Raw genomic sequence first — 23,341 nt, 5'->3', positions numbered from 1 at the left:
TAGTCTCGCCATCTGTATTCCCTGATCAATATGACCTCGGTCTCTTTAAAACAAGAGTGAATAGGCTGTTACTGAACCGGTGAGCTCCATCTTAGGCCCTGTCTTCACTTTCCATCAGGTGTGACTAGGGCCAATCGCGGATCAGTTTATAATAAAAAATAAAATAAAAAAGTTGTCAAGCGAACCCCAGGCTTCCATGAGCCGTGGCAAAATACCGGGAAAAAGCGAGGGAAAAAAAAAAACAAAATAAGTACAAATAGCGGAAGGAAGATGATCGCAGACATTTTTTTTTCATGCAAAAATGTCTTCTGCTGTGGGGTCACCGCATGAAAAAGGTTGTAAGATAGTGGGTATGATGTAATGTACCTGTTCACGTTCAGTCGAGGTTGTCCTGGAAGATGAGGCGCACGTAGCCCGGCGTGCCCTGCAGCGGCGCGGCGCAGAACGGGCAGATGGCGTGGAAGCCGTTCGTGCCGTGCGGGATGTCCACGCTGGCCCAGTACCTGGACACGTTACATTATTATACTCTGGCACAGACACTTTGTCAGTAAAAAAAGGCGGCAGATTAAGGCGCGAAGGATTGATCTCCCATTGAAAATTTGAATTTCGCGCCTTTTTCTACTGACAAGTTGGGTTAGTTTGAGTAAAATTACGAAATTAAAACAATCTCAATCGGTCATGTGAACTAAATACGAATACACAGATCAACGTTCAAATTAGTTATCGCATCATAGCGTCATTCATCAAAGTAGTGAGAGCACTAAATTAAGAGTTGTGTTCGACGCATTGTCATGGTGTAAGGAGTGTATAGATATGAAATTGTCAGCATCATTTTAAACATCACATTCGTTTGGAATTCTTCTCTTCACACTACAATTTATAGGTGTTTTTCGTTATATTGCACACGGGCCGATGTGTGTGGTTTTCACACATGAGATGGAAGGACTATATCAGTCAGAAAACACTGCAACCCGCCCTGCGCTACTTTATGGATCAGAATGCTGGACAACAAAGAAAATTCATGAGCAAAATGTACAGTACATACCAACGAAATGAAGATGCTCAGGTGGGCGTAACCCGGCTAGACAGAATCCGTAATGAATATATACGTGGTAGCTTAAAGGTTGCACCAATCGCAGACAAACTTACCGAAAACCGCCTTCGTTGGTATGGCCGCGTTAAACGACGGGAAAACGATCACATAGTAAAACCTGTAAATGTAGCCCTCAATCTACCAGAGGCCGCAAGAGGCCGCGGCTGCCCCCGCCACAAGGTGGACAAGTATAGAAAGAGACCCCAAGAAAGCCCAGGTGCCCCAACAGACAACCCAAGATCTTAGTAGTAGTAGACCCGACCCCAAAAATTGGGATCAGGAGAGGAAGAAAGCTAGCAAAAAACTGAAAAAGAAATGGAGAGAAAGACAGCGCTTTAAAAAGATCCCATTTAGGCGCTTTATAGATAGACCCCGACAACTGCCATCTTTATTCACTCTTCACTCCGGTTGACGGTACATAAAAATTGATAGATGGTGTTCCTATCCCTGCATGTAAGTATTATAACTCACTTGACGGTCCGCTCGGAGGCCATGTGTCCGCAGGGGTTGAAGGCGTAGGTGGGCGGCTCGGCGTCCACGTAGAAGGCGGGCTCGATGCCCATGCACACGCGCACCACCAGCCCCGGCGTCATGCACATCGGGCACTTGCGGAGTCCTGTCTCGCTGCTCTCCGCGCCCCACGAGTGCTCGCCTGGAATCACAAAGTTACATATTAAATAAATACCACAGAATAACTAATAGCACTACCGTAAATACGCTTGTAGAGATAATGAAACGCGTAATGGATCAGCAAGTTGGTGAGGAGACAACAAATGTAAGGATTATTTTGACTTATGGGCGACATCTCTTTTTGATTATCTGTAACTCAGCGACTTTTGAACGAATTAATGATTAATTAGTAGGCGTTTTTACCTGCGTGCGACGGTTGATATTTTCTTCCGAGACTACTTACGCACCTATTTAGTTTTTGTGATGCTAGTACTGACCTTGCACGTGCTCGCAGTTGAGATAAATAGGGCTGAGGTGGAGGCCCTGTTGAGCTGAAGATAGTTTGCGTAGAACCAACATTGTATACAAGCCTACAGCACATTGTGGTCGGTCAGCATTCAATTCATCTACTAATGCTTCCTTGTCTGCTGAGAGTACTGACCTTGCACGTGCCCGCAGTTGAGATACACGTAGGGCTGGTTAAGGTCCTGCTGCGCGGCAGACAGCTTGCGGGGGATGACCAATGTATTCAACCCTACAGGACATTGTGGCCGACCCGCGTTCAGTGCGTCTACTAATGCTTCCAGGTCGCGTTTTGTCTGAAAATTGGCATTAGTTTTTTTTTTATTACACATTTAGAACGCATCTTTAAAAAATCCTGCGTGAGAGATATGCATAACATAGTGCTAAGCAAATCACAGGAGTAGAAGGCCGAAATTTTTAATGGGGGATTTGGCACCCCGACAGAGATAAAGATAATTCTTAAAGACGTGATCAACCTCCTATGAGTGACTGAGATCAGAGGGCCTACCGCGAACCACGTTCGACGTGTTGCCTCTTGTCGCACTTGTAAATTCGTACGTAAGTGAGACAGGGACGCAACACGTCGAACGTGGTTTGCGGTAGGCCCTCAGCTCTTAATAGTATGTGATACTTACAGGTGAATTCTTGAGTCCCTCGGCGCTCCTCCATAGCAGCGTGGCTCCGCACAAGTCTATCATGGTCCCGTCCAGGAGCACGTTGCTTTCTGACTGGCATGGAAGACCCTGGAAAAATAGGATGTTTTTAAAATACATACGTCGGAAACTAGGGTGTGGTGTCTCCTCTGTCACTGCCAATGTCGTGCTACAATGTTAATTTTTTTTTATACTACGTCGGTGGCAAACAAGCATACGGCCCGCCTGATGTTAAGCAGTCTCCATAGCCTATGTACGCCTGCAACTCCAGAGGAATGCTTTTAATGTTTTTAATGGCGTTAGGAAGCTAAACGCAATTTGGTAGAAACCTGCATCGCGCTTACGAAGTTCCAAATGTCAGTTGCTATATACAGGATGTCTAAAAAATAAGTGCATTCCCGTTGCTAGGAAGGTTTTGGGATTATACTGAGCAACTTTTACTATGGGACCAACCACGAAATCGCGAAAAAATAATTACTTTCCCATAAAAAATGGACCAGCCAAAATGTATGAAATTTAAAACCTTCGCGTTTTGAACACATATTAAATCACATTTACAAACGGGTCTATCGCGAATTTATTTTGTTACCTTTATTTACCGACGTTTCGACACAGGTTTCACTGGTCGTGGTCGCGGCTAACTGACTGAATAAATTCGCGATAGACCCGTTTGTAAATGTGACTTAATATGTATGAAAATTTTTTTCGCGATTTCGTGGTTGGTCCCATAGTAAAAGTAGCCAGGCTTGCAGGTTTACTGCGAATATCGAAAATCGAAATTTCGTTATCTGCTTCTCTATCGCTCTTGCATATTCGAGCGATAGAGGCAAATAGACGAACGAACGAACGAAGTGATTCGCGGTAGGCCTTCTGATTACGGTAATGAAATAAAGTTCCACTGCTCTGAGTTTCTCGGTCAACCGATTCACATGAGTTATGTGATTGTGTTTTTTACGAGTTGGCAACTGTACTTTGATAGTACGTCCTTGGCGGAGGTATGCCTTGCATGTCGTTCTTAGATAAGCTAAGTTTTAAGCTTCGAGAACAGTTAAGTTTTTATTTCTGTAATCAGATTATTGAACTACCCGAGTAACAGCACTAAGTAACAGCGTCATTGCGCCTATTGCCAGTCCTTTTGCGTTTCTTCAAACAAAATTTTAATTAACATATTTCGGTGCATCATTACTATCATTATAGTCATTACTAGTTATCACTTATCAGTGTCGGACGCTTCCTTTTGGACCCGGACCGTTCTAGTGTGGACGAAATTTGTCTGGTACGGCTATCTAAGAACGTATGTATATACTCCATCAGAGCATACCGCTATGACGGATGGTAAACCAGACTTACCAAAAGTGAGTGGATAGTAGATACAACAAGCTCACCTTCTGCTGCGCGGAGCGACTCTCCCTGAGCGAGAACACGGCGCCGCCGACTGAAGTCTCGCGCCATGGGCCGCACGTGGCGCTGCCGCCGCAGAAGTCACCGCGCGGGTGCATCATGAGAACGCCGTTCGTCGTCAGACCGTCGATCTCGTGATTCTCTGTCCATTTCGTTGCTTTTTCCTGAAATGTATTTATCGGTGGTTAGAATTCCCCGTTTCGTGGTGGTGATTTTTATTTTTGTTTTTTCCTGGTAAGGTTGTTTAGGGGAAACCTAAAAGGATAGTCGTAATGCATTTGGTTTCCGCGATTAAGTAACATAAAACCGTTGTTGACGTTCTCTCTATCGGTGATGAAGCAACACGCGAACTGCGATATGGTGCTCTTCAGCACTTTCGTGTCGCCACTTAATATCAGTAAACGAACCCGATATCTTGATATTCTTAACTTAAATCAGAAATAGATAGACATACCCCAAGGAATATATTTCTAGAAGAGTCGAACCCAGCAGCATATATGCGACAGTTGTTGACGTCCTCTCTGTCGGCGATGATGCGACACGCGAACCGCGATATGGTGCTCTGTAGCACTTTTGTGTCGCCACTTTTGTCGCCTGCCACTGTGTCCATTACCACAAAGTCGATCGGCGATTCTGACGACCTACCGATCTGTGAACAAAGAGATTATGTTCAGTTAGTGAACAGATAAAGGAAGGAGGAAGTTGCTTTTCAGGTTAGAGTGAATATCATCTTCATCCGTTAGATGGGGCAATAAAACCTTTTATCGAACCTCTCGATGTTCGTATTTCCTTGTCGAATTGTTCAACCAAAATTAACGTTGACTCCTCAAGGTAGTATGAGCATTTTTACGACTGGACCTGTACTAGTGGTTCCAAAAAATTTACATTGAAAATAATTAACCGGGTAACATGTTTAGCCGAACCCTTCAATGAATTACACGTTCATTTTTATAAGCTGAAAGAGTACTCCTTGACAAAAGTAATCGTAATTTAGAATGGAAGTGTTGAATATGAAATTATTAGGTTGTCAAAACCTTAAAACCGAAGAGCCTTGATCATTTTATCACGGTTCACGACCTAACCACAATCGCAATTCCCACCGAGAGCTTATCGAATCAATTACGTACGGTGGACCTCTAATTAATTTCAATATCATCGCTATTAAAGTTCCTAAATAATTTTCTGATACCAGCAGTTATCATTTTATAGTAAATTTTCAGGATATTTCCCGCATTCAAGTAAAGGAAATCCGCAAGTAAAGGAAAATGGAAATATACGTTGGCTACAAAGGTCTGTTTGACGTTTCGCCACGCTATAATTAGTAGGAATGTGCGCAGATTCTATCTGGATATAGGTAAATATATTATTGGATCATGCCCAGTTCCATTAGTATTAAAAACTAAATGCCAAATCAGGCTGATTGGCATCAAGAATCACTAATAAACTAGAGGTCTTGGTCAGGGTACATTTTAAATTTTTAATACCTTAGTTAGCGCCATGAGGCCCATGAGTTCCAAGGGCACGAAAGTAGTGTAACGCTATTCACTATTCAGTTAAGTTGAACTTGACCGGTGATGTGACGGTCGACAGTTGTGCCAAATAGCGAGCCGTACGCTGTATTTAAAGTTGAGATAAAGATCCTGCTAGCTAAATATTAATTCCCTTTCGCTAGCTTTGAGAGCCGAGTTGTGAGTTCCAATCCAGTTACTCATTGCAGTTATTTCGATGCTATCATGATGCTATGAAGACAGAAAAACAGACTTGTAGTTAAACTCTTGTAATCTAATTTCGTACGTAAGCGGTGGTGGTCACGTGTGTAACCAGCCAGGGTAACAGTGTAGGCAATGAGATGTGCTCAAAATTCTTTAAAGAAGTCTTTGAGCGTTAGTGGTTGCGAGGTGTGTAAATAGCGTAAGCACCTATTCCCCTTCGTAAATTTCAAGATCACAGGGTAGAATACACATAATGAAATGTGCTCGTAACTCGTAAGTGAGCGGTGGTGGTGGTGGTAAAATGTGTCTTGGTTACATGAAATAAATGTATTGAATTAAATTGGTGGTCACGTGGTGTGTTGTAACTAAAAGCACTTATGGCCCTTCGCAAGTTTCAAGATCAGTTGGGGTAAAGATATGTTCCCGTAATCTAGACTCGTACGTGACCCTTAGTGATCGTGAGGAGTATAGTGTAGCGTAGTAACCACCCATTGCCCTTCGCAAGTTTCAAGATCACAGGGTAGACAACGAGATGTGCTCGTAACTGGTAAAGGAGTACGTGAGCGGTGGTCGTGAGGTGTGAAGGCTGCGTTACGTCACCGTTCCGCGGCGCGCCCGCGACGCTCTGATTGCTTATCGTCGTCCCTGTCGCTTCTACACTTCACGAGTTGCTAAAGCTATTGGATTTCAAATTATTTGAAGATTTGAATTGGATTGCTTATGAAATTAATCAGACTGTGTAAGACGGTCATGGCTGACTACGTCTACCTACTATGACCTTTTTTTATACCACGTCCGTGGCAAACAAGCACGGCCCGCCTGATGGTAAGCAGTCACCGTAGCCTATGGACACCTGCAACGCCAGAGATATTACATGCGCGTTGCGGACCCTTTAAAAACCTGTACACTCCTTTTTTGAAGAACCCCATAATGTAGCCCCTCGAGAAAACCTCGACAGGGAGCTCGACAGGGACCACAGCCGAAGCGTCCGCGGGAGGAAATTCCTCTTAAACCGCACAGTACGCAACATTTTAGGTCCTTTATTTCAGTCTTACATTTCTAAGCAACAATGTCTACAAAATATCAACATTTTGGAATGGACTATCCCGGGTAACTTGAATAATTTTTATAATTATAGAATTAAATATCTGTATGTACGATATGACTAAAAAATAACATTTCTGGACTCTACTAAAGATTCTGCTAGGGACTGGTATTTACATCGTAATATTAATATCAGATATAAATAATACTTCGCGCTATAAGAAGGTCCGTAAAGTTAACCTTTTAGGTATTTTAGTTCGATATTCTATCACCGATTCTTCCCTTCTTAATTTTTTTTTAAACAAGCAACCAGACCTACCACCAAGTAGGTTCTGTGCAAGCCGGTAAGTGGAATTGAAATGGGTCAAATGTGCATTCAACTCCGCGAGTATACACCTCAATACTAGTAAATCTAGCCAGCAGAATATAATTTACTCAAGTGTCAAATATTGCCAATCTAACAGCGAAGCCATACACGCTTGTACAACTTCGGTTTAACATAATATTTGGGTTCACACCGCAATTTAATGTTTTAAATAACTGTTTCGAGAGGGAATTCGTACAAATGATCTTGGAATTAATTTCGAGAGTACGTAAGCATGGCTGGATTTCAATGGCGTTCGAAGGTTAAGGGGGACCGCGAAATTAAAGCGGGCCTATAGAAAAGCCGTGGACACACGTGAATAATTCCAAGGATTAGATGTCTTTAAAGATTTGTTGGTACGTGGAGCGCATTATTATTAATGCTTTTGAGCAGGTTATTGGTTGCGCCATACATAATGTTAAGACTTGCATAAACATGTCACGCTGTCTTGTTGGCCATGTCGCTGATCAATCTCATTGTTGGGATTATGAATACATACGAGTAACTACCTACAATATGTGGCAACATTGGTGACTGGTGACTATACTTCAGAAGGAATAAGTAATAGGAATGCCTAATTGCCAAAAATTAGCAGTTGGTCTGTCTCCATATGTACTTACATACTTAATGTTATTTTACGCCTTAGTTACGCCTCAAAAGAACTGCATACCACGGTTTTTAGACTGGAACTCACCCTACGATGACCGAAGAGGTATATTTTGCTTTTAATTTAGATAAGGATGGCAAAAATAAGCTTTGCCGAAGTGTAATATACTTAGTAGCTAAGAGCAAGTATTGCTACATTTACTACCGGTGCTCATTTGAATCGATATCCAAAGAATGCAGATCATTGCTGCGGGGAAATAGGTTTCAAGTTGCAGAAATGTAGGCCAACACGAATCTTCATCGTTCAAGTCCTTGATCCATCCAAATCGAGCGCCAAAGCATTAAGATCAATTCTGCCTGGAAAGGCCTGAAGTCGCCAAGTTTAAGTGGCAGGCTTAGTGCGGATTAGCGTGTCCGAGGCCGCATTGCCGTGGTTGGGTAACGTGACGCGTCGGGCTTGCGTCACGACGTCATACAGTTGCAAGGGCATTGGTGCATGCCCTGCTGCGTTCCCACTGCCCCGGCAGTCGAAGGATCAATAGCAGTTTAACTAGGGCTATAAGATCGGTAACAACGGAGAGTGCATTTATACTGGTTTCACTTCAACACTCCTAAGATGTTATAACCATCGCTTACGATCCCCAAGCGAACTGTCAAATTTTTGTTCTAACTGACAGGCCGATATCGTCCGGCGGACTGATAATCTGTGAGCCCCTTAAGGCATAGATTAACAGGCAATATACATAGATGTAGCAATGAGCTCTGATTATGCAAAGTTGTTACGAATCACACCTCACCGGCACTCGGTAAGCGATACGAACAAAACAACCCGCACTGTTCGTGCCATAATCGTGTACCGTCCACGTGTTTGTGGTCTTGGTACCGCTGCCGTATGCTTATATGTATCTGCCATCTTCATATCCTAATCCAAATAGCTTAGTTAGTCGTGGTCTAGACGCTTTGAGAGATATGCATCACTTTCCGCATCGTGCAGTGAAATGATATCGCGCTTGGGCTTGACTAAGCAAAGGTCAAAGACGCGACAACGTTCTCGCCAGTCTCGCCACCGAATATGAACCCTACTTTAAGTAGGTTTCTAAGAAGGTCATTTTCATTTTAAGCCAATTCAACCTTAATAGGGTTTCTTTTAATGGTCCTAGCGGTACACCCCGAAATTCAATAAAATGCTGCAAATTATGTTAAAGTATGAAAATCGGTATGATTGATTTTTAGGCCATTTGAATCAATTTGACCCGTAGCACTGAAAAAAATATCGGAGAGGAGTTATGACGTCATCTTTGTTTTGTATGGGTTTTTTTTTGTTTAGATACCTAGGTATCGTGTGTGGTATCAAATGGTACATTTCAGTCAGTTTTTTCTTTTATTAGAATAATAATAATTTACAAAACATACCAAGTTTGGGCTTACGTGCATGCAGCATTAAGCCCAAACTTGGTGTGTTTTGAAAATTATTTTAATTCTAACAAAAAAACTGAAATATAATGATGTGGTATATTACTAGCATCGGCTCAAAAATCCCTTTCATTTAATACCACATACGATAGGTTTCTGAACAAAAAAAAAATCCCATATATTAAAAAAAGATGACGTCATATAACTCCTTTTTTTAATGGTGCTACGGGACAAATTGATTCATTTTCATGCTTTTCATGCTTTTAATTGACTGATTTTCATGCATTTAACACAATTTGCATTTTTTGGCGTACCGCTAACACTATAAGTCAATTACACTTTTCCAAAGGTATAAAATATAAAATGTACAAATCCGATGCAGTTCCGAGATAAGAAATGATGTAAGCCATTCAAGCGCGTTAACCCGAAATGTGTGGCGAATCAACAAAATGGTCTTCACCTGTTTTACGAACGTAGTCCACACTAACTGGAATATTTGTCACATAGTTCTCGAAGATTAGAAGAATATTCAAGCGTATTTTACAGTCATTATCTCTATGGCGATGGCGTTTTCCTTCTGAGGAGCTCGGTCATTGTCATCGCCGTGTTTGCTTGACATGACAAGGACTGTAGTATATTTTTTTGGACTTGAATTTGAAACGACAGTGACTCCCGTTTTTTAGTCCGGTTTATTATTTAAGTACAGAGACGGTCGGTTTTAACGTAATATTTCTCCAACGCTCAAGAGTCCCCCTAATAAAGGGACCTTTAGCCGCTTTGAAATATTGAATGGTTAGTCCAAGTGGCTTAGTACGGAGAAATAAATCGCCATGACCTTTAGTAAAATTATGCGAGCGGATATTCCTAAGTATAATTTATGTAATATTCAAACCTATATAAACAACGTATTTCCCAGCACAACACGATAATATAACAACGATTGTCGTTTATTTTGTTTTTTATTTTAAACAAATATTTTGAGTCGTCTTGTATTAAACTACGATGTAGTATATGTCAAATTCTTGTTAGTAAGTCATATCATAACAATAATATTCATTATGGCAATGTCCTAATCTTGTAGAGTATGCTACGTTAAAATGAAATATGTATGTCCCAAAGGCCAAAATATATTTAAAAGATGGTCAATAGCCAAGACAAAGGGAAAACTGAATCGAACTATGATATATTGAGATAAAGATTCAAAAACCGAATTAGCTCAAGTGGTTCAAAATAACTCACTCACCAGCATCAGTGATACTGATAAGAAGTGGTACCTAAATAGTTTATAGCATACAAAATACAAACAAGAGTCGATTTCAAGACGTCATTTTAGATCCATTGCGTAAGATCAATCTACTGAGCGACATTAAACCCATTTCGTAAAAGCAGCAGTAACCGGAGATTTTTTCTAAACCACAGAATTGACGAGACCGTGACGAGGGCAAAGATGGCCGAGATTACACGCTAACCGATTGCGTCCTACAGACAGTAGTTGACATCATCAGTAGTTCTATTCCAACTGCTATCTAAAATGCAGGTCTCTTAGTTTAATGTTATTCATTTGCACATCATGCTTTGCCAAAAGATACAATCTTTTCCACCAATTCACAAGAAATATCTGATAAACTGAGCCGACAACACCAAGCCTAATTCTTACTGGAAACGTCCAGAAAATACTACTGCAGCTCGCTTTGAATGTACTATCGGCCAAAGCCAGAGTCGACCACCTTAAAGGCGCATTTTGTTTGAAGCGGGAACATCTGCCCGAGGCTCGTCAGCTTTTGTCCACCAATGAAATTTGGGGGCGGACCACTAGAATTTCTTTTGAAGTTTTTTGTGATTTTCTGTCAGAATGTAAACAGTGGTCCAATAAGAATAACAGCAAAATGTTATAAATATATTAATACGTATTACAAATGCGTATTACAAATTGAATAAAATGATAGTGTGTCTAATCTTTCAAACGTTTTAAACGTATTTTTGTAAATGTTTAAATATGAAAATAATTGATAGTTTAAAAGCACTCGGAGAATACGGCCACGGCATTTTTAACCAAAATTAGGAGGGTTTGATGAAAATGCAAAAATGTTATAGAAACACCAACTTTTATTAAGTTTGCGAAATGGGGAAACAAGCATTGCTTTATAGAATCAACTAACAACAACGCCAGTAGTGCTTACATATTCGATGAAAACGAACTGGAAGATTTGGTTCAGACAAAAATTAACAATCTCGACGGCTTTACCCATCTGGCTTTCGATCCTTTGAGCCGCGATGGGTTTTATTTTTCTTTATATCATGATATCTTACGGTGGCCCTGGAAAGGATTGTTACATCATTTTAATATGCCACCATACCTCAATATAAAATTTAATAAATAAATAGATTGTGTCACGGATTACTATCCGTATTACATATTTGAATATTATTGGAATATTCAATTTCGACGTTTCAAGTTCTCTATAGCACTCATGATAATTGTAGGTAATTACTTACCAAATTTTACAAACATCTATAAAACATGAAATAAAACATTTCATTAAAAATTCAATTGTTAGGGTTCCTTACCCAAACAGTAATAAAAAACGGGATCCTATTACTAAGACTCCGCTGTCCGTCCGTCTGTCTGTCCATCTATCACCAGGCTGTATCTCATGAACCGTGATAGCTAGACAGTTGTAATTTTCACAGATGATGTATTTCTGTTGCCGCTATAACAACAAATCCTAAAAACAGAATAAAATAAATATTTAAGTGGGGCTCCCATACAACAAACGTTGTAAATTTAAATCTAAAGAACTCTGGTGTGAATTTGCCTTTTGTCGAGCCACCTTTTTATCTTACTGACTGGTTAGGTTGAAAATTTCAAAAAAAAATAATGGAGCAACAACAATGGAGGAACAAGTTCAACAAAGAATTAGAAATAATACTACTATAGAACTGTTTTATTATTTAATTGTGGTCCCATAGTAAATTAAAAAGGAGCGCTGTGCCTCCGCTCCTGCAGAGGAGCCGGTGGCCACCATATAACAGCCGCCACAAGGTCAGGTGGTGGTGTTGGCGGCAGTGTAGGTGACCTCGGCGGCGAGTCCAGTTCGCTCGCCGACGAAGTCGACGCCTCCGGTGTCGGCGGTGGTGTTACACCGTCCGGCGATGACGGTGGTGGCGTATTAATTCCGCTGCAAACAGAATAAACAGTTTATTACTTATTTTAAACTTTATTGCACAATGCACACAAAAAGAGTTCAAAAGGCATGCCTTAACGTATTCTCTCCCAGTCAACCATTACGCCAAACAGAAATGTGTAAGCGCTGGGGAGCGCTCAGAAATAGAGACCAAAAATATAACCGATCTAGAATAAAATTAGAACAGATTTGACAGTGGCAGTTAGTTGTTATCTTAATTTTGATCTTCCAATATCACGTCATTAATTAGAACTAAATCACTATGTCTAAATCCTAATATGTGCAAATGATAAGGTATTAATACTACGTATATCGATACCCTAGTGGTCAATTGTGACTTATTTTGTAGAAAAATAAATATCTTTGCACCAGTGAGCATACTATAGTGTAATCACCATTTCACTGAAATCTTAACTTTTTTCGGAACTTCCGCACAGTCATATGGGCACTAGGGTATCAATATCCAAAATTGGTGATTTAACTTTATTTTTAAATACAATATTATTCCATGAGTACTTACTTTCTTTCCATTTTAGAACACAAACACAAGTCTCCTGTTTCACGTAAGATCTCACAAGACCAAATGACGTCGAGACGATGTTAAAATATTTTGGATTGTTCGAAGTGTTAATAAATTTAAGTTTTAGCCACTTTAGTTCTGGCACTCTCAAGTTCAGTCGATAACAGCTAACAAATCAATTCCCTCTGCAACATAAGTGAAATGTTTACCACAATTCTCTTTTGCATAACAATAACGCGCTTTTCTGTAATAGCTATTTTTTCTTGTAGTCTAGGGACTGACTTATGTTATATGTTAGTATGACATGCCATGATTACAATTTTCTCCTTTTTCGGGCAGTCGTGTAAAAGATGTCAATTTTCTTTTACATTTATATGTGAGTAATAACATCGAAACTACAATAAAAACCGACGATGGGTTCCATAACATTACGCAAAAAAATCACGTTTTTAGGGTTCCGTACCCAAAGGGTAAAAACGGGACCCTATTACTAATACTCCGCTGTCTTGTGAATTTGTGATATTTCATGGTAAGTAAATTATTCGACACGTGATGCTGATGGTAGTCGATAATGTTAACTATAAAGACTACTTAATATTTATCACTTATTTATTGTAGATGACTCTGAAACACGAAGCAATGGCTATAAAAAATATTATGATCACGGCGCGAGGACCTTTTTTTGTTTGCGAAAGTGGACTGAAGGACTCTAGCAGGAAGGAGATAACGCATCGGAAGAGCACACGAGGTTTGTTTTAAATAATTAGTTACTTACCTATTGTAGTTAAGTCAATTTGTTTTCTAATGTTGCCTAGTTATTTTATTATTACTGTAATAGTAAATGCTTCTTGTTTGTGATAATCCGCTAATATGGTTCCAATGGGTGGAAAATTACTTGTGAAAATGATGTTAAAAAAAAGTGTATATGAATGCTACACGGTATTGAGGATCGGTAATAAATAAGTTTAACGTTTAAGGTAATAAAGACAGTTATAAGTGCTCCCTCTGTGAACAGTTTTAAGAACAGACTTGATAAACATTTAAAATAAAATAAAAAATGAACTTTGTACTAAAATAATCATGGGTAAATATAATAATCGTATAATTATAACTATTTCTTTAAAATATAGCATAATTAAGAAGAGCATATCTGTTTGTGTCTTGGTTAAAAAAATAACCATGACTAAAATAACTGTTTGCAAATAATAATTATGGGTCAGGTAAAAGTCATTCTATGATAGAAAGATACACATCTGGTGGCCGTTAAATAATTGTTCGACCATACTTGGAAGCTTTTTTTAAACAAGCCATAATGAGTTCTAGGATACAGCGCCCGCGCCTTTAACCCATTATTTAGGCTTAAGTTTTATTAGTAAGTTACGTAATAACTCTGTTTACTGAATGTCTGTTTGACTCGGCCGCACTCGTTAGCGCTAGCTAAACCGATTAAGTTGAAATTTCGTATATAGTTGGAGTCCCGGGAATGGACATAGCATAGTTTTTATCCCAGAAAAGTTGGAAGCTTTTAAAGGGTTATTCCACGCAGACGAGTCGCGGGAAACTGCTAGTTTGATTATAATTTATGCTGACCCTTATGTTGTTGTAAGTATTAAGATGGCGGTGTGGCGGACCTTAAAGGGTTTCCTATTTCGTTATTCGGCGGTGTTGAGAGTTCCCAAAACAACTCTTTGAGAAATATGATATAATAAACAAAATGATAATTGGTAAACTGTAAGCTCGATCTCTACGATGCTCTTGTTCAGTTCAGTGACGAGGCCCGAACCGAACATATATAACTAAATAAAATAATGGATTTTTTGAGAGACATTTTTCAATGCCTTAGGTAAGTTCTGTAACTATATAATACATATTCGAGTTATGTAAATTTACAAATTCATAATGGGATATGTTTGCTTGAAGCTTCAGGACACGAAGACAGCGAGAGGGTGCGGAGGACGAGGCGGAGGGCGCAGAGGCACAAGCAGCAGAGCAGCCGGCGTCGTCGCCGGCAGCTGAAACATGCTGGGGGTGCGGCATGCCCCTGCGCCTTTGCCTTAGGTAAGAACGTTCAGTACTAAGTCTTAGTTTCCCCTTGCGTGACATTATCGTTGAAATTTTCATTTTGTTTCGCTTTTTGTTAGAGGGCCTCAGATGGAACCCTCGGCGGCTTCAATACCGCCGACCCCGCCACCGACCCCGGTTGGGGTTGCGCGCCGTATTCGACCCTCAAGGCCGGGCTCGGGGCGGACCAGGTCGCGGCCGGTTGCTATTCCGGGGCGTCAAGACCGACGCACCCGGCCGCCGACCGCAGCATTACCCTGCGCGGCGCCAGGGTGCATGCTTTGCAGGAAACCCTACTAGGGTATGTTGATATTCACGATCGTTTTTGTAACGAGCCGCAATGGTTCTATGCGTCTTAGAATAGATGCCAATGGCACCTACGTCATTTGTGTCAACTCCGCCATTTTAAATAATTTCCTAAAACTATCTCGACAAAAAAATTGGACCGAAGCGAACGAAAGTGAGTGAAGGTCTATGCTTTAAATTTGGCAACGTAAATAACCACTTCCTTCGCTAAAACTACAAAATGAGCGAATACTACTATAGCATCAATGTTAACCTATATATTTTGTTATTGCAGACAGCCGCCGCCGTGAAGCCGCGGCCATCACGTATTAAATTAGTAAATAAGCCTACTTATTATTATATTTTTTTAATAAATGTATGAGTATAACCTTATAGTCATACATTTATTCAAAAAATTATAATTATTAAAAACTTAGTGTAATCATAATATAATAAGCCTAAATCTTAAATATTATCAAAAATTTCATCCACTTTGTAAAAGCAACCTCTCAATAAAAATATTTTCAATTCCCTATGAAACACCGAGTGATCCGTAATGATTTTTAGTTCAGTAGGCAATCTGTTATAATGGCTTATGGTTTTAGATATAAGTGTTAAATGCGACTTGTGTAAGTGTAATTTGTTTGTGTTATTTGTGTAAGTTTAGTTTTTAGTTTTTAATATAGATTAATTATTGTTACCGCGTATGGACTTTTATTTCTAACAATCCCAACACATTACCAAACCCCGACTGCCACATTGGTGACCCCGACGTGATCTGAACACGCAAGATTTTATTTATTAGGAAATAGGTAGGATAGTTTATTGGTCCAATAAATAAATACATACATTTAAATATATATATACGCACCCGGTAAACGCAGTTTAGCCCTTACTTTTTTCTTCACACACTTCGCACTCCTCCGGTAATTGGTGGTCGTATATGCACCTTCGACACACACTACACCAAAAGTACGGTTGGTCAACTAAAATTAAAACATTAACTCCAAAACTAATGTCAACAATAAAATGATCCAATTGTCCTTGTCGCTCGATTTCTAATCCACAATAACACTCTCGCCTCAAAACAAAATGTGTAAGGTCCCACGGCCAAATAAGTCCAATATCTAACATAAAAATATAATCATACCTATCTAAAACACGTTCTACGTCCATAAATATCACCATTTTGAAACTAGAAAGTCACTATCCTAATTTACTAATGTTACATTTACCTACTCTTTACAGCATCTCACTGCCTTGCCTGTCTCTCTCAAAGTCCTCAAGCAACTGCCTTTGCGTTTTGAGAGTCTACAACAATGGGCTTATACTAAGTATTAGATTATAGTAAGCCAGTGTTGAATATTGATACATATATGAATATTAGGTTCGTTCAAAGAACAAACAGCCCTTTGTTTGAACAGTCTATGCGAGAACCATAATATTTTTGAGCCCTAGACTAGTATACCAACTGTTGGAACAGAAAGCTCAAAATATGTTGGTCCCCGTATGGCATATATAAATATGAAAATGGCATGCCCAGATATTTATTCAAGATGCAACATATCAAATATAAATATGATAAATTATTATATTATAAATTATAATATTATAAATTATATATACCTCCCATAAAAAATGGACCAGCCAAAATGTATGGAACAGTTAAATTTTTTTCGCGATTTCGGGGTTGGTCCCATAGTAAAAGATGCTCAGTATAATCCCAAAACCTCCCTGGCAACGGGAATGCACTTATTTTTTAGCCAGCCTGTATACAAACCAGCATACAGAGATGGTCAAGAAGGAATGTGAACACAGGGTAAGATAAACATATGTGGTTTCTCATATCAAATATGTAATATCTTATGAGAACCGCATAATTCTGGTGGGGTCCGTGTTGAGTTTTTTACGTTCGAAAACTTATCTATGGCCGATCCTCAATGCCGTGCTACCGTGTACCGTGTAGTGTAGCCTGTGTAGCCAAAGGGTGAAAACGGGACCCTATTACTACGTTCACACCATCATCTTCATTAAACGATTAATTTTTATTTTCAGTTGTCACAGCGACCATGCCGACACCTTAATTTTACTTTTGAATAGGTTAATTTATTTTAATTTACTGTATTGCATGATAGGTATATGTTTAAGTTATTAATAAATTTGAATCATTTTATATGGACTATTTTTATTTTACTCCCGGCAAACTATTTTTATTCTATTGTATTGTGATAAATTTCACGTTATTAGCTATCTCAAAGCTAGCCGACAAGGTTTAAGGATAAGGAGTAAGGACTCAGGAGAGACAAAAGAAAAAACTAAGCGCTCGCATTTACGCAGCAATACTTTGTTGCGTACTATTAAGAAAAAGAGACGCATCTGGAACGCATTAAACTGCCATTTGGGTTAGTTTATTGCTTAGGTTTCGAATATTAGGTCCGGGCTGCATTCATCAGGCAAGCAGTAATTGGTGCACGGCGTAATTGTTCTGCAGGTGTTTGCTATGTTAGGCAAGTTATAGTGCCGGCATGCTGTCAAAGAAAAATATGAGACAATAGATTCACACCAAACTAAAATGCCGCGAGTATTAGCCGCGACTATTTTTTTAACTATACCCCGTCTGTTCATAAGTACTCAAATAGTTCGATTACTGAAATTTTATACGATGCAAGTCTTATATCGTTTTTTACTTTGCTGATCAAATAATCAATATTTAGTTCTAGCAAAAAATGGTAAAATCATAGCAATCCAGCGCGGGAACGCTGCCTGCGTGATGGGCACCCTACCAAGGGCACAAATTTTTGTTAGGTATTTTGAATTTTTAGCTTTAGTTATTATAATTGTAGTTAGTTTTAGTTTTAATATTTATTTTATAACACTTATTATCAAATACATGAGTTACTTTCTTACGTAATTTGGTCCAACAAAAAAATACAAAGTATTTATTTTTATACATTTATTATATACAAGAATAATATAAACTAGACTAATATTAACAATAATACTTAACAAAAACAACTTAAATAATATACCTACTTAAATATAAGCAGGCCGTAGATGACTTAATAAATGTAAACGTTACGTTATTTGTGTCACCACCATTTCCTTCGCTAAAACTCCAAAATGAGCGAATACTACTAGCATCAATCTTGACCAATTGGGGCATTTTGCAACCGTATTGCTGCATAGAGTGGTTCTTCTCGTGCAAATGTGCGAGCTATGTAGACTCTATTCCATGCAGAAATACGGTTCAGATTTACTATATCAATGAAAATATCGTCTTCCCTCGGTGGCGGAAATGGACCTACTTCAGTACATGTCAGTACTTCAGTCGATTAGTAAATAGGTTATAGATATAAGTCTTAAATGTAAGATTTTATTTATTAGGAAATGGGTAGGCTTATTTAGTTATATATATATTGTTTTTATTTTACATGACATTTAATTTAATTAATTTCACCAAATTAAATGAGAGAAAGTAAATTAATATAAATCAACAATATTTGAAGAAGAACACACACTAGCACATATTATCACTGTATCTATAACTATCCAAGTAATCCAAGTGAACATATTGCACGTGTTGATCATACCGATTGTTACAGCGTGTCGAACTTAAAATGTGGTTAAACAAGTAAAATATGGGTTACGAGTCGGGGCAAGGCGGCAAAAAGAACCCAGATACACCGTAATCACTATACAATGTGGGCCCTTTGCGTTGCTATCGAGCATTATCGGGTCGAATAAAAAAATGAATAAATGGCGTAAAATATTATATTGTAAAATTTGTAAGATTGAATCAGCTAGTGTATCTTGTTTTCGCCTTATACTTAGTTATATACCCTTATACTAAGTTATGTTACTATACTAAAGTTACTATCACACTCACTATTAACATCAACTCGAAACAAAATATAACCAAATTTTACCCTGAGCTAATATATATTCTAGTTAACCTAATTAATCTAATAATACTACTTATGCTAATTATATATAAAAATACACATAATTAAATTTCTTGACACGTTATTAATTAAGTGATCTTAAACCCTACATTACTTATACTTACAGCCAAGATTACTAACACCTATGAACCACTGCACAAATTTTCTTATGAATCGTAGTGTAAACAACACATGAAAGTCAACACACGGTCACATGAAAGACAGTCGGTAACAAACACATGTCTCAAGTTCGTCAAGAAAAAAAAAACAAATTAATACTCAATAACACAAAACTGACATTTTAAACAAATATTTTTAGCATGAACGTAAATAAATATATTGACACGTAAATAACATAGGTGACTTAAGACTATAGCGTAAAACACCGATGAACCACTAACCGTTGATATTAACCGTTGTTTAAACAAAGTTACCTCAATGCTTTGTGCAAAGCACGGTTAATATTTTGTTAGTGCCCCGTCAGCGTCTATGACTGCATCCAATCTCCTCCGCATCGAGGCTACAAGGTTTTCGCACAAATTTGATCCGCGCAACGAGTCCCACACCTCGTTAACATGTGCGACGAGTGCGTTTTTGGTCCTTTCGGATCTCGTATCCCAGCGTTGGACCATTACGGACCAAAGATTTTCAATGGGATTGAGATCCGGAGAGCGCGAGGGCCATGGTATTGCTTTAATGCCACTGGGTTTCTGTTGAAGCCAATTTTGCACCAGGCGACATTTGTGTATAGGGCAGTTGTCGTGTATGAATATTACTTCAGGCACGTCTTCTTCCGGATACACTGTCCTCACTGACGGCACCATTGTGTCCTGCAGAACCTCCAGATAACTCGCGCCATTGGCCCTCTCGGGTAAATATACGAGCTCTCCCGGCCCAGCTGCACTCATCCACGCCCACATGTTAACTACAACTCTTCCTGACTCTAAACATGGGACCACATTCCGCGGGTCGTATCGTGTATTATCCACACGCCATAAATTCTTGCGACCCACCTGGCTCGACTTAAAAGACTTCTCGTCGGAAAATATGGCATGTGAAAAATCAAAATCCCTCATATCTCGAGCGAAATTGAGGCGCGCTGCTTTTTGAACATCTGTCAAAACAATTTTTTTTGCCGGCTTTCGGTGGTGGATGCCGACCCTATGAAGAGCGTTTCGCACGGTTTGCGGAGAACAATCAAATGCCGCCGCAAAGTGCCGAATAGGCGTAAATGGATGCTCTTCATAGGTGGTGATCAGTTGGTCCAAACGCTGGCCAGCAATAATGCGTTGCGGTTGGGGACGGGGTTGATTTTCTAAACTTGCTTCTCCGTCGTAGCGTTTAATCCAGCGGCGTGCTGAATTTCTCTAAAAAAAAGAAATGTAATGATCAAAATATGTTGCTTGCAACCCTCCTTTGCGTATTGAACTAATATCTACTACATGTTTAAACACTCCATGTAAACAGCTAAAATGTTTTCTGCTACAAGGTGATAAAGCGTATATGTAAATAACACAATTCTACTCTATAAGTCAACGAATAATATTATTTAAAATTTTAATAATTAAGTAGTTGAAGTATTGTGAGGTAATCGATCACATGTATACTGAAAACCAATTTTTAACTTAAAACAGCAGGATATATGAATAAAAAAAACTAAATCTTAATAACCTAATAATACTATAAATACTTTTTATTTATCTTTGCACAGCGTAGTTAGTTGTATAAATAAAAAAATATTCACTTACCGTAATTTGTAATTCTTCCGAGATTTGACTAATATTATATCCTTCTTCTCTTAAAGAAATTATACGGTTTCGCACATACGTTGACAAATTGCCGTGATTCATAATTGCGACGGTTAAGACACGTGGTGCGTTTTAGATGCGCAAGATGCAACTGACTAGACTAGACAAAACACGTGCAAGCTACGTAAAGATTGTAAACAATGACAGCTACTTTACAAAAAAAAGGATCTTTGTTTCTCATTGGTCAACAAATTAGGGGCGGGTCAAGTCAAAAATCAACGTTTGCAAGCGATACTGTTTTGAAAGTGGTCGACTCTGGCTTTGGCCGATAGTACATACAAGCTGCATTTGATTCAAACACCCTTAACGACCACCAACCACCTATAGTTTTACCTGACGCAAAGATAGATATAACTCCGTAATAGATGGATACAGTCTAAGGAAAAAACGTGCCTCGAAAATCAAGAAAATTTGATTCTCGTTCAGAGGGCGCTACTAGTTTTGGCCTACAGTCGTATAGATGGCGTTGACGGTTTCGTTTGTTATTTAACAATTTTAACGCATATCAGTGAAAGAACATGGGTCAAGTCAAAATTATAAAAATAATTAATGCAAATAAAAAAAATCATTTATCTATATTTAAATACATTTTATCGTATTTTTACAAAATCTTCAATTTTAGTTTTAAAGTGTGTCGACAGATGGCAGTGAATTTACTGGGGTTACAAAATTTACTATGACAGTACCGCTCTAGTATAAGTTACTCTATGCCTGACGCAATAATGCGAATAGCCTACCTAATAGTTTTTCTTACTATCCTATCCATATAAGTTAAGTTAAATAAGACAGTCGTTTGGGCTCGTATTACGTGCTGTTTTAACACGGGTGATATATGCTGTCCCGTTATCCACGCGGTTACGTTCCTCCAAACCGCGTTTATCTAACTACACATGCTACCTGCATGTATGCGTAGAAATGTAATCACGCTACGCTGGCCGAAATACGCTGGCTTCAATTTCTAAAAGCATCTCGCGGATTTCAGTTTCGTTAGGATTAAATGCATTTTGTAATGCAAATATGCACTTTAATTAATGGAATTATACCGCGCGCGAAATATGAGCAAAGTAGGTAAATCAGAAGTAATTTGGGTTAAGAGGAAGACGTGTGTTTCTCGCATAATCGTAACTTGAGATGTTTATCAATTCATTTTTTTTTATTGAAAATTTTACAAGAATTACAACATTATAAGTACCTTAATCTAATTTTTCGCCAAACTGTGAAACAGTTTGTTGGCGGTTTGCTTTGCTTGTTCTACGTCTGGCGCTGCACCGAGTATGGTGAGTTTTTTTTTTCGTCTACGGTAAACTTGGGAATCTGCCATTTTGACGGACTGAAGCACTCGACTTGTCTGTAGACATTGAGGTTTAAATTTCAACTTCACTGACATTGCAGAATCGCGACTGTATAGCCAAAAATAACAGCCCTCTACCTCTAGCTAACAGAAAGGGATCGTTTTATAATTTTGGTGATACGGCATTATTTAACACTTAGCTGTTAAACTCTGTGTCGTTTCGTCAGCTGTATGTTACAACAAATTAATGCCTCTGATATTGACATTTCAGTATAAATCTCACGCCAGCTCTTAAGAATGCCCTTATTATAGCGGGAAGAAAAAACTCCAATAGCCTACGTGTTGGAATTCCAAGGGAATGTATATTGGGATATCATCGTCAGAATGGAACGATATTGCTTTGCCACTAAACTCAAGCGTGATATGGATGGTAATAAACCAGTGCTGTAAAAATATGAATCCATGCATACTTTCCGTTGGAGTGGGTATGTTCATGTTTGGTATCCAATAGTGTGAAGCACACTTGATAATTGTTTGCGGTAAATCTGGTGGGTATTTGGATACCTGTAGTCGTCAAATGACGAACGAAAAACGAACCCCAAATGATAGTTTATTTCATCACAAAATATCTAAAGTTCAGTAGAACAATGGTAGCGTTAAAGTTATCGCCAAGCATCAAGCATTCTATTTTTCAAAATTAGTAAGTACATCTTCAGAAAACAAGTAACAACTGGAAAGACCGATACCTCCAAACTTCTATGTATAACCAGCGGTGAAGCGTCTCTAAAAACCGAATCCGCTATCCGCAAGTCCCAAAAAATTGAAACGGCTTTCCAAACGCATAATTTTTAATTTCGATGCACCGTCACTGTTTTTATCGCCAAAGAGCTCATATTATTATTCTTTAATCAATGCAAGTTCCAGAGGCCTTCATAGGGGACAACATATCTATGCCGACCTCTCATGCGTGTTGTTGTTGATACGAATTGTTA

General features: G+C 38.9%; 2 protein-coding genes across 2 annotated transcripts in view; one reads left to right on the top strand and one right to left on the bottom strand.

The window, feature by feature from the left end:
• Window positions 1-23,341, bottom strand: part of LOC134748615 (protein pellino) — a 104,513-nt gene that overhangs the window by 6,643 nt on the left and 74,529 nt on the right. The window contains exons 4-9 of the mRNA XM_063683410.1: window positions 4,574-4,768; window positions 4,104-4,283; window positions 2,701-2,808; window positions 2,205-2,361; window positions 1,565-1,745; window positions 367-503 (exon numbers count right to left, since the gene is read on the bottom strand). Coding sequence (XP_063539480.1) covers window positions 377-503; window positions 1,565-1,745; window positions 2,205-2,361; window positions 2,701-2,808; window positions 4,104-4,283; window positions 4,574-4,768 — 948 coding nt within the window. The 3' untranslated portion in view covers window positions 367-376. The remainder of the gene's footprint in view (window positions 1-366; window positions 504-1,564; window positions 1,746-2,204; window positions 2,362-2,700; window positions 2,809-4,103; window positions 4,284-4,573; window positions 4,769-23,341) is intronic.
• LOC134748497 (uncharacterized) lies at window positions 13,432-16,650 on the top strand. The gene is made up of 4 exons (XM_063683293.1): window positions 13,432-13,711; window positions 14,884-15,021; window positions 15,105-15,325; window positions 16,558-16,650. The coding sequence occupies exons 1-4, from the start codon at window positions 13,582-13,584 to the stop codon at window positions 16,648-16,650; spliced, it is 582 nt and encodes a 193-aa protein (XP_063539363.1). The 5' UTR covers window positions 13,432-13,581.

Source organism: Cydia strobilella, chromosome 16 (genome assembly GCF_947568885.1).
Source record: "Cydia strobilella chromosome 16, ilCydStro3.1, whole genome shotgun sequence".
NCBI classification, from domain to species: Eukaryota; Metazoa; Arthropoda; class Insecta; order Lepidoptera; family Tortricidae; genus Cydia; species Cydia strobilella.
The sequence above is the reverse complement of the archived record's forward strand: the minus strand, read 5'-3'. Positions and strand labels throughout refer to the sequence as shown.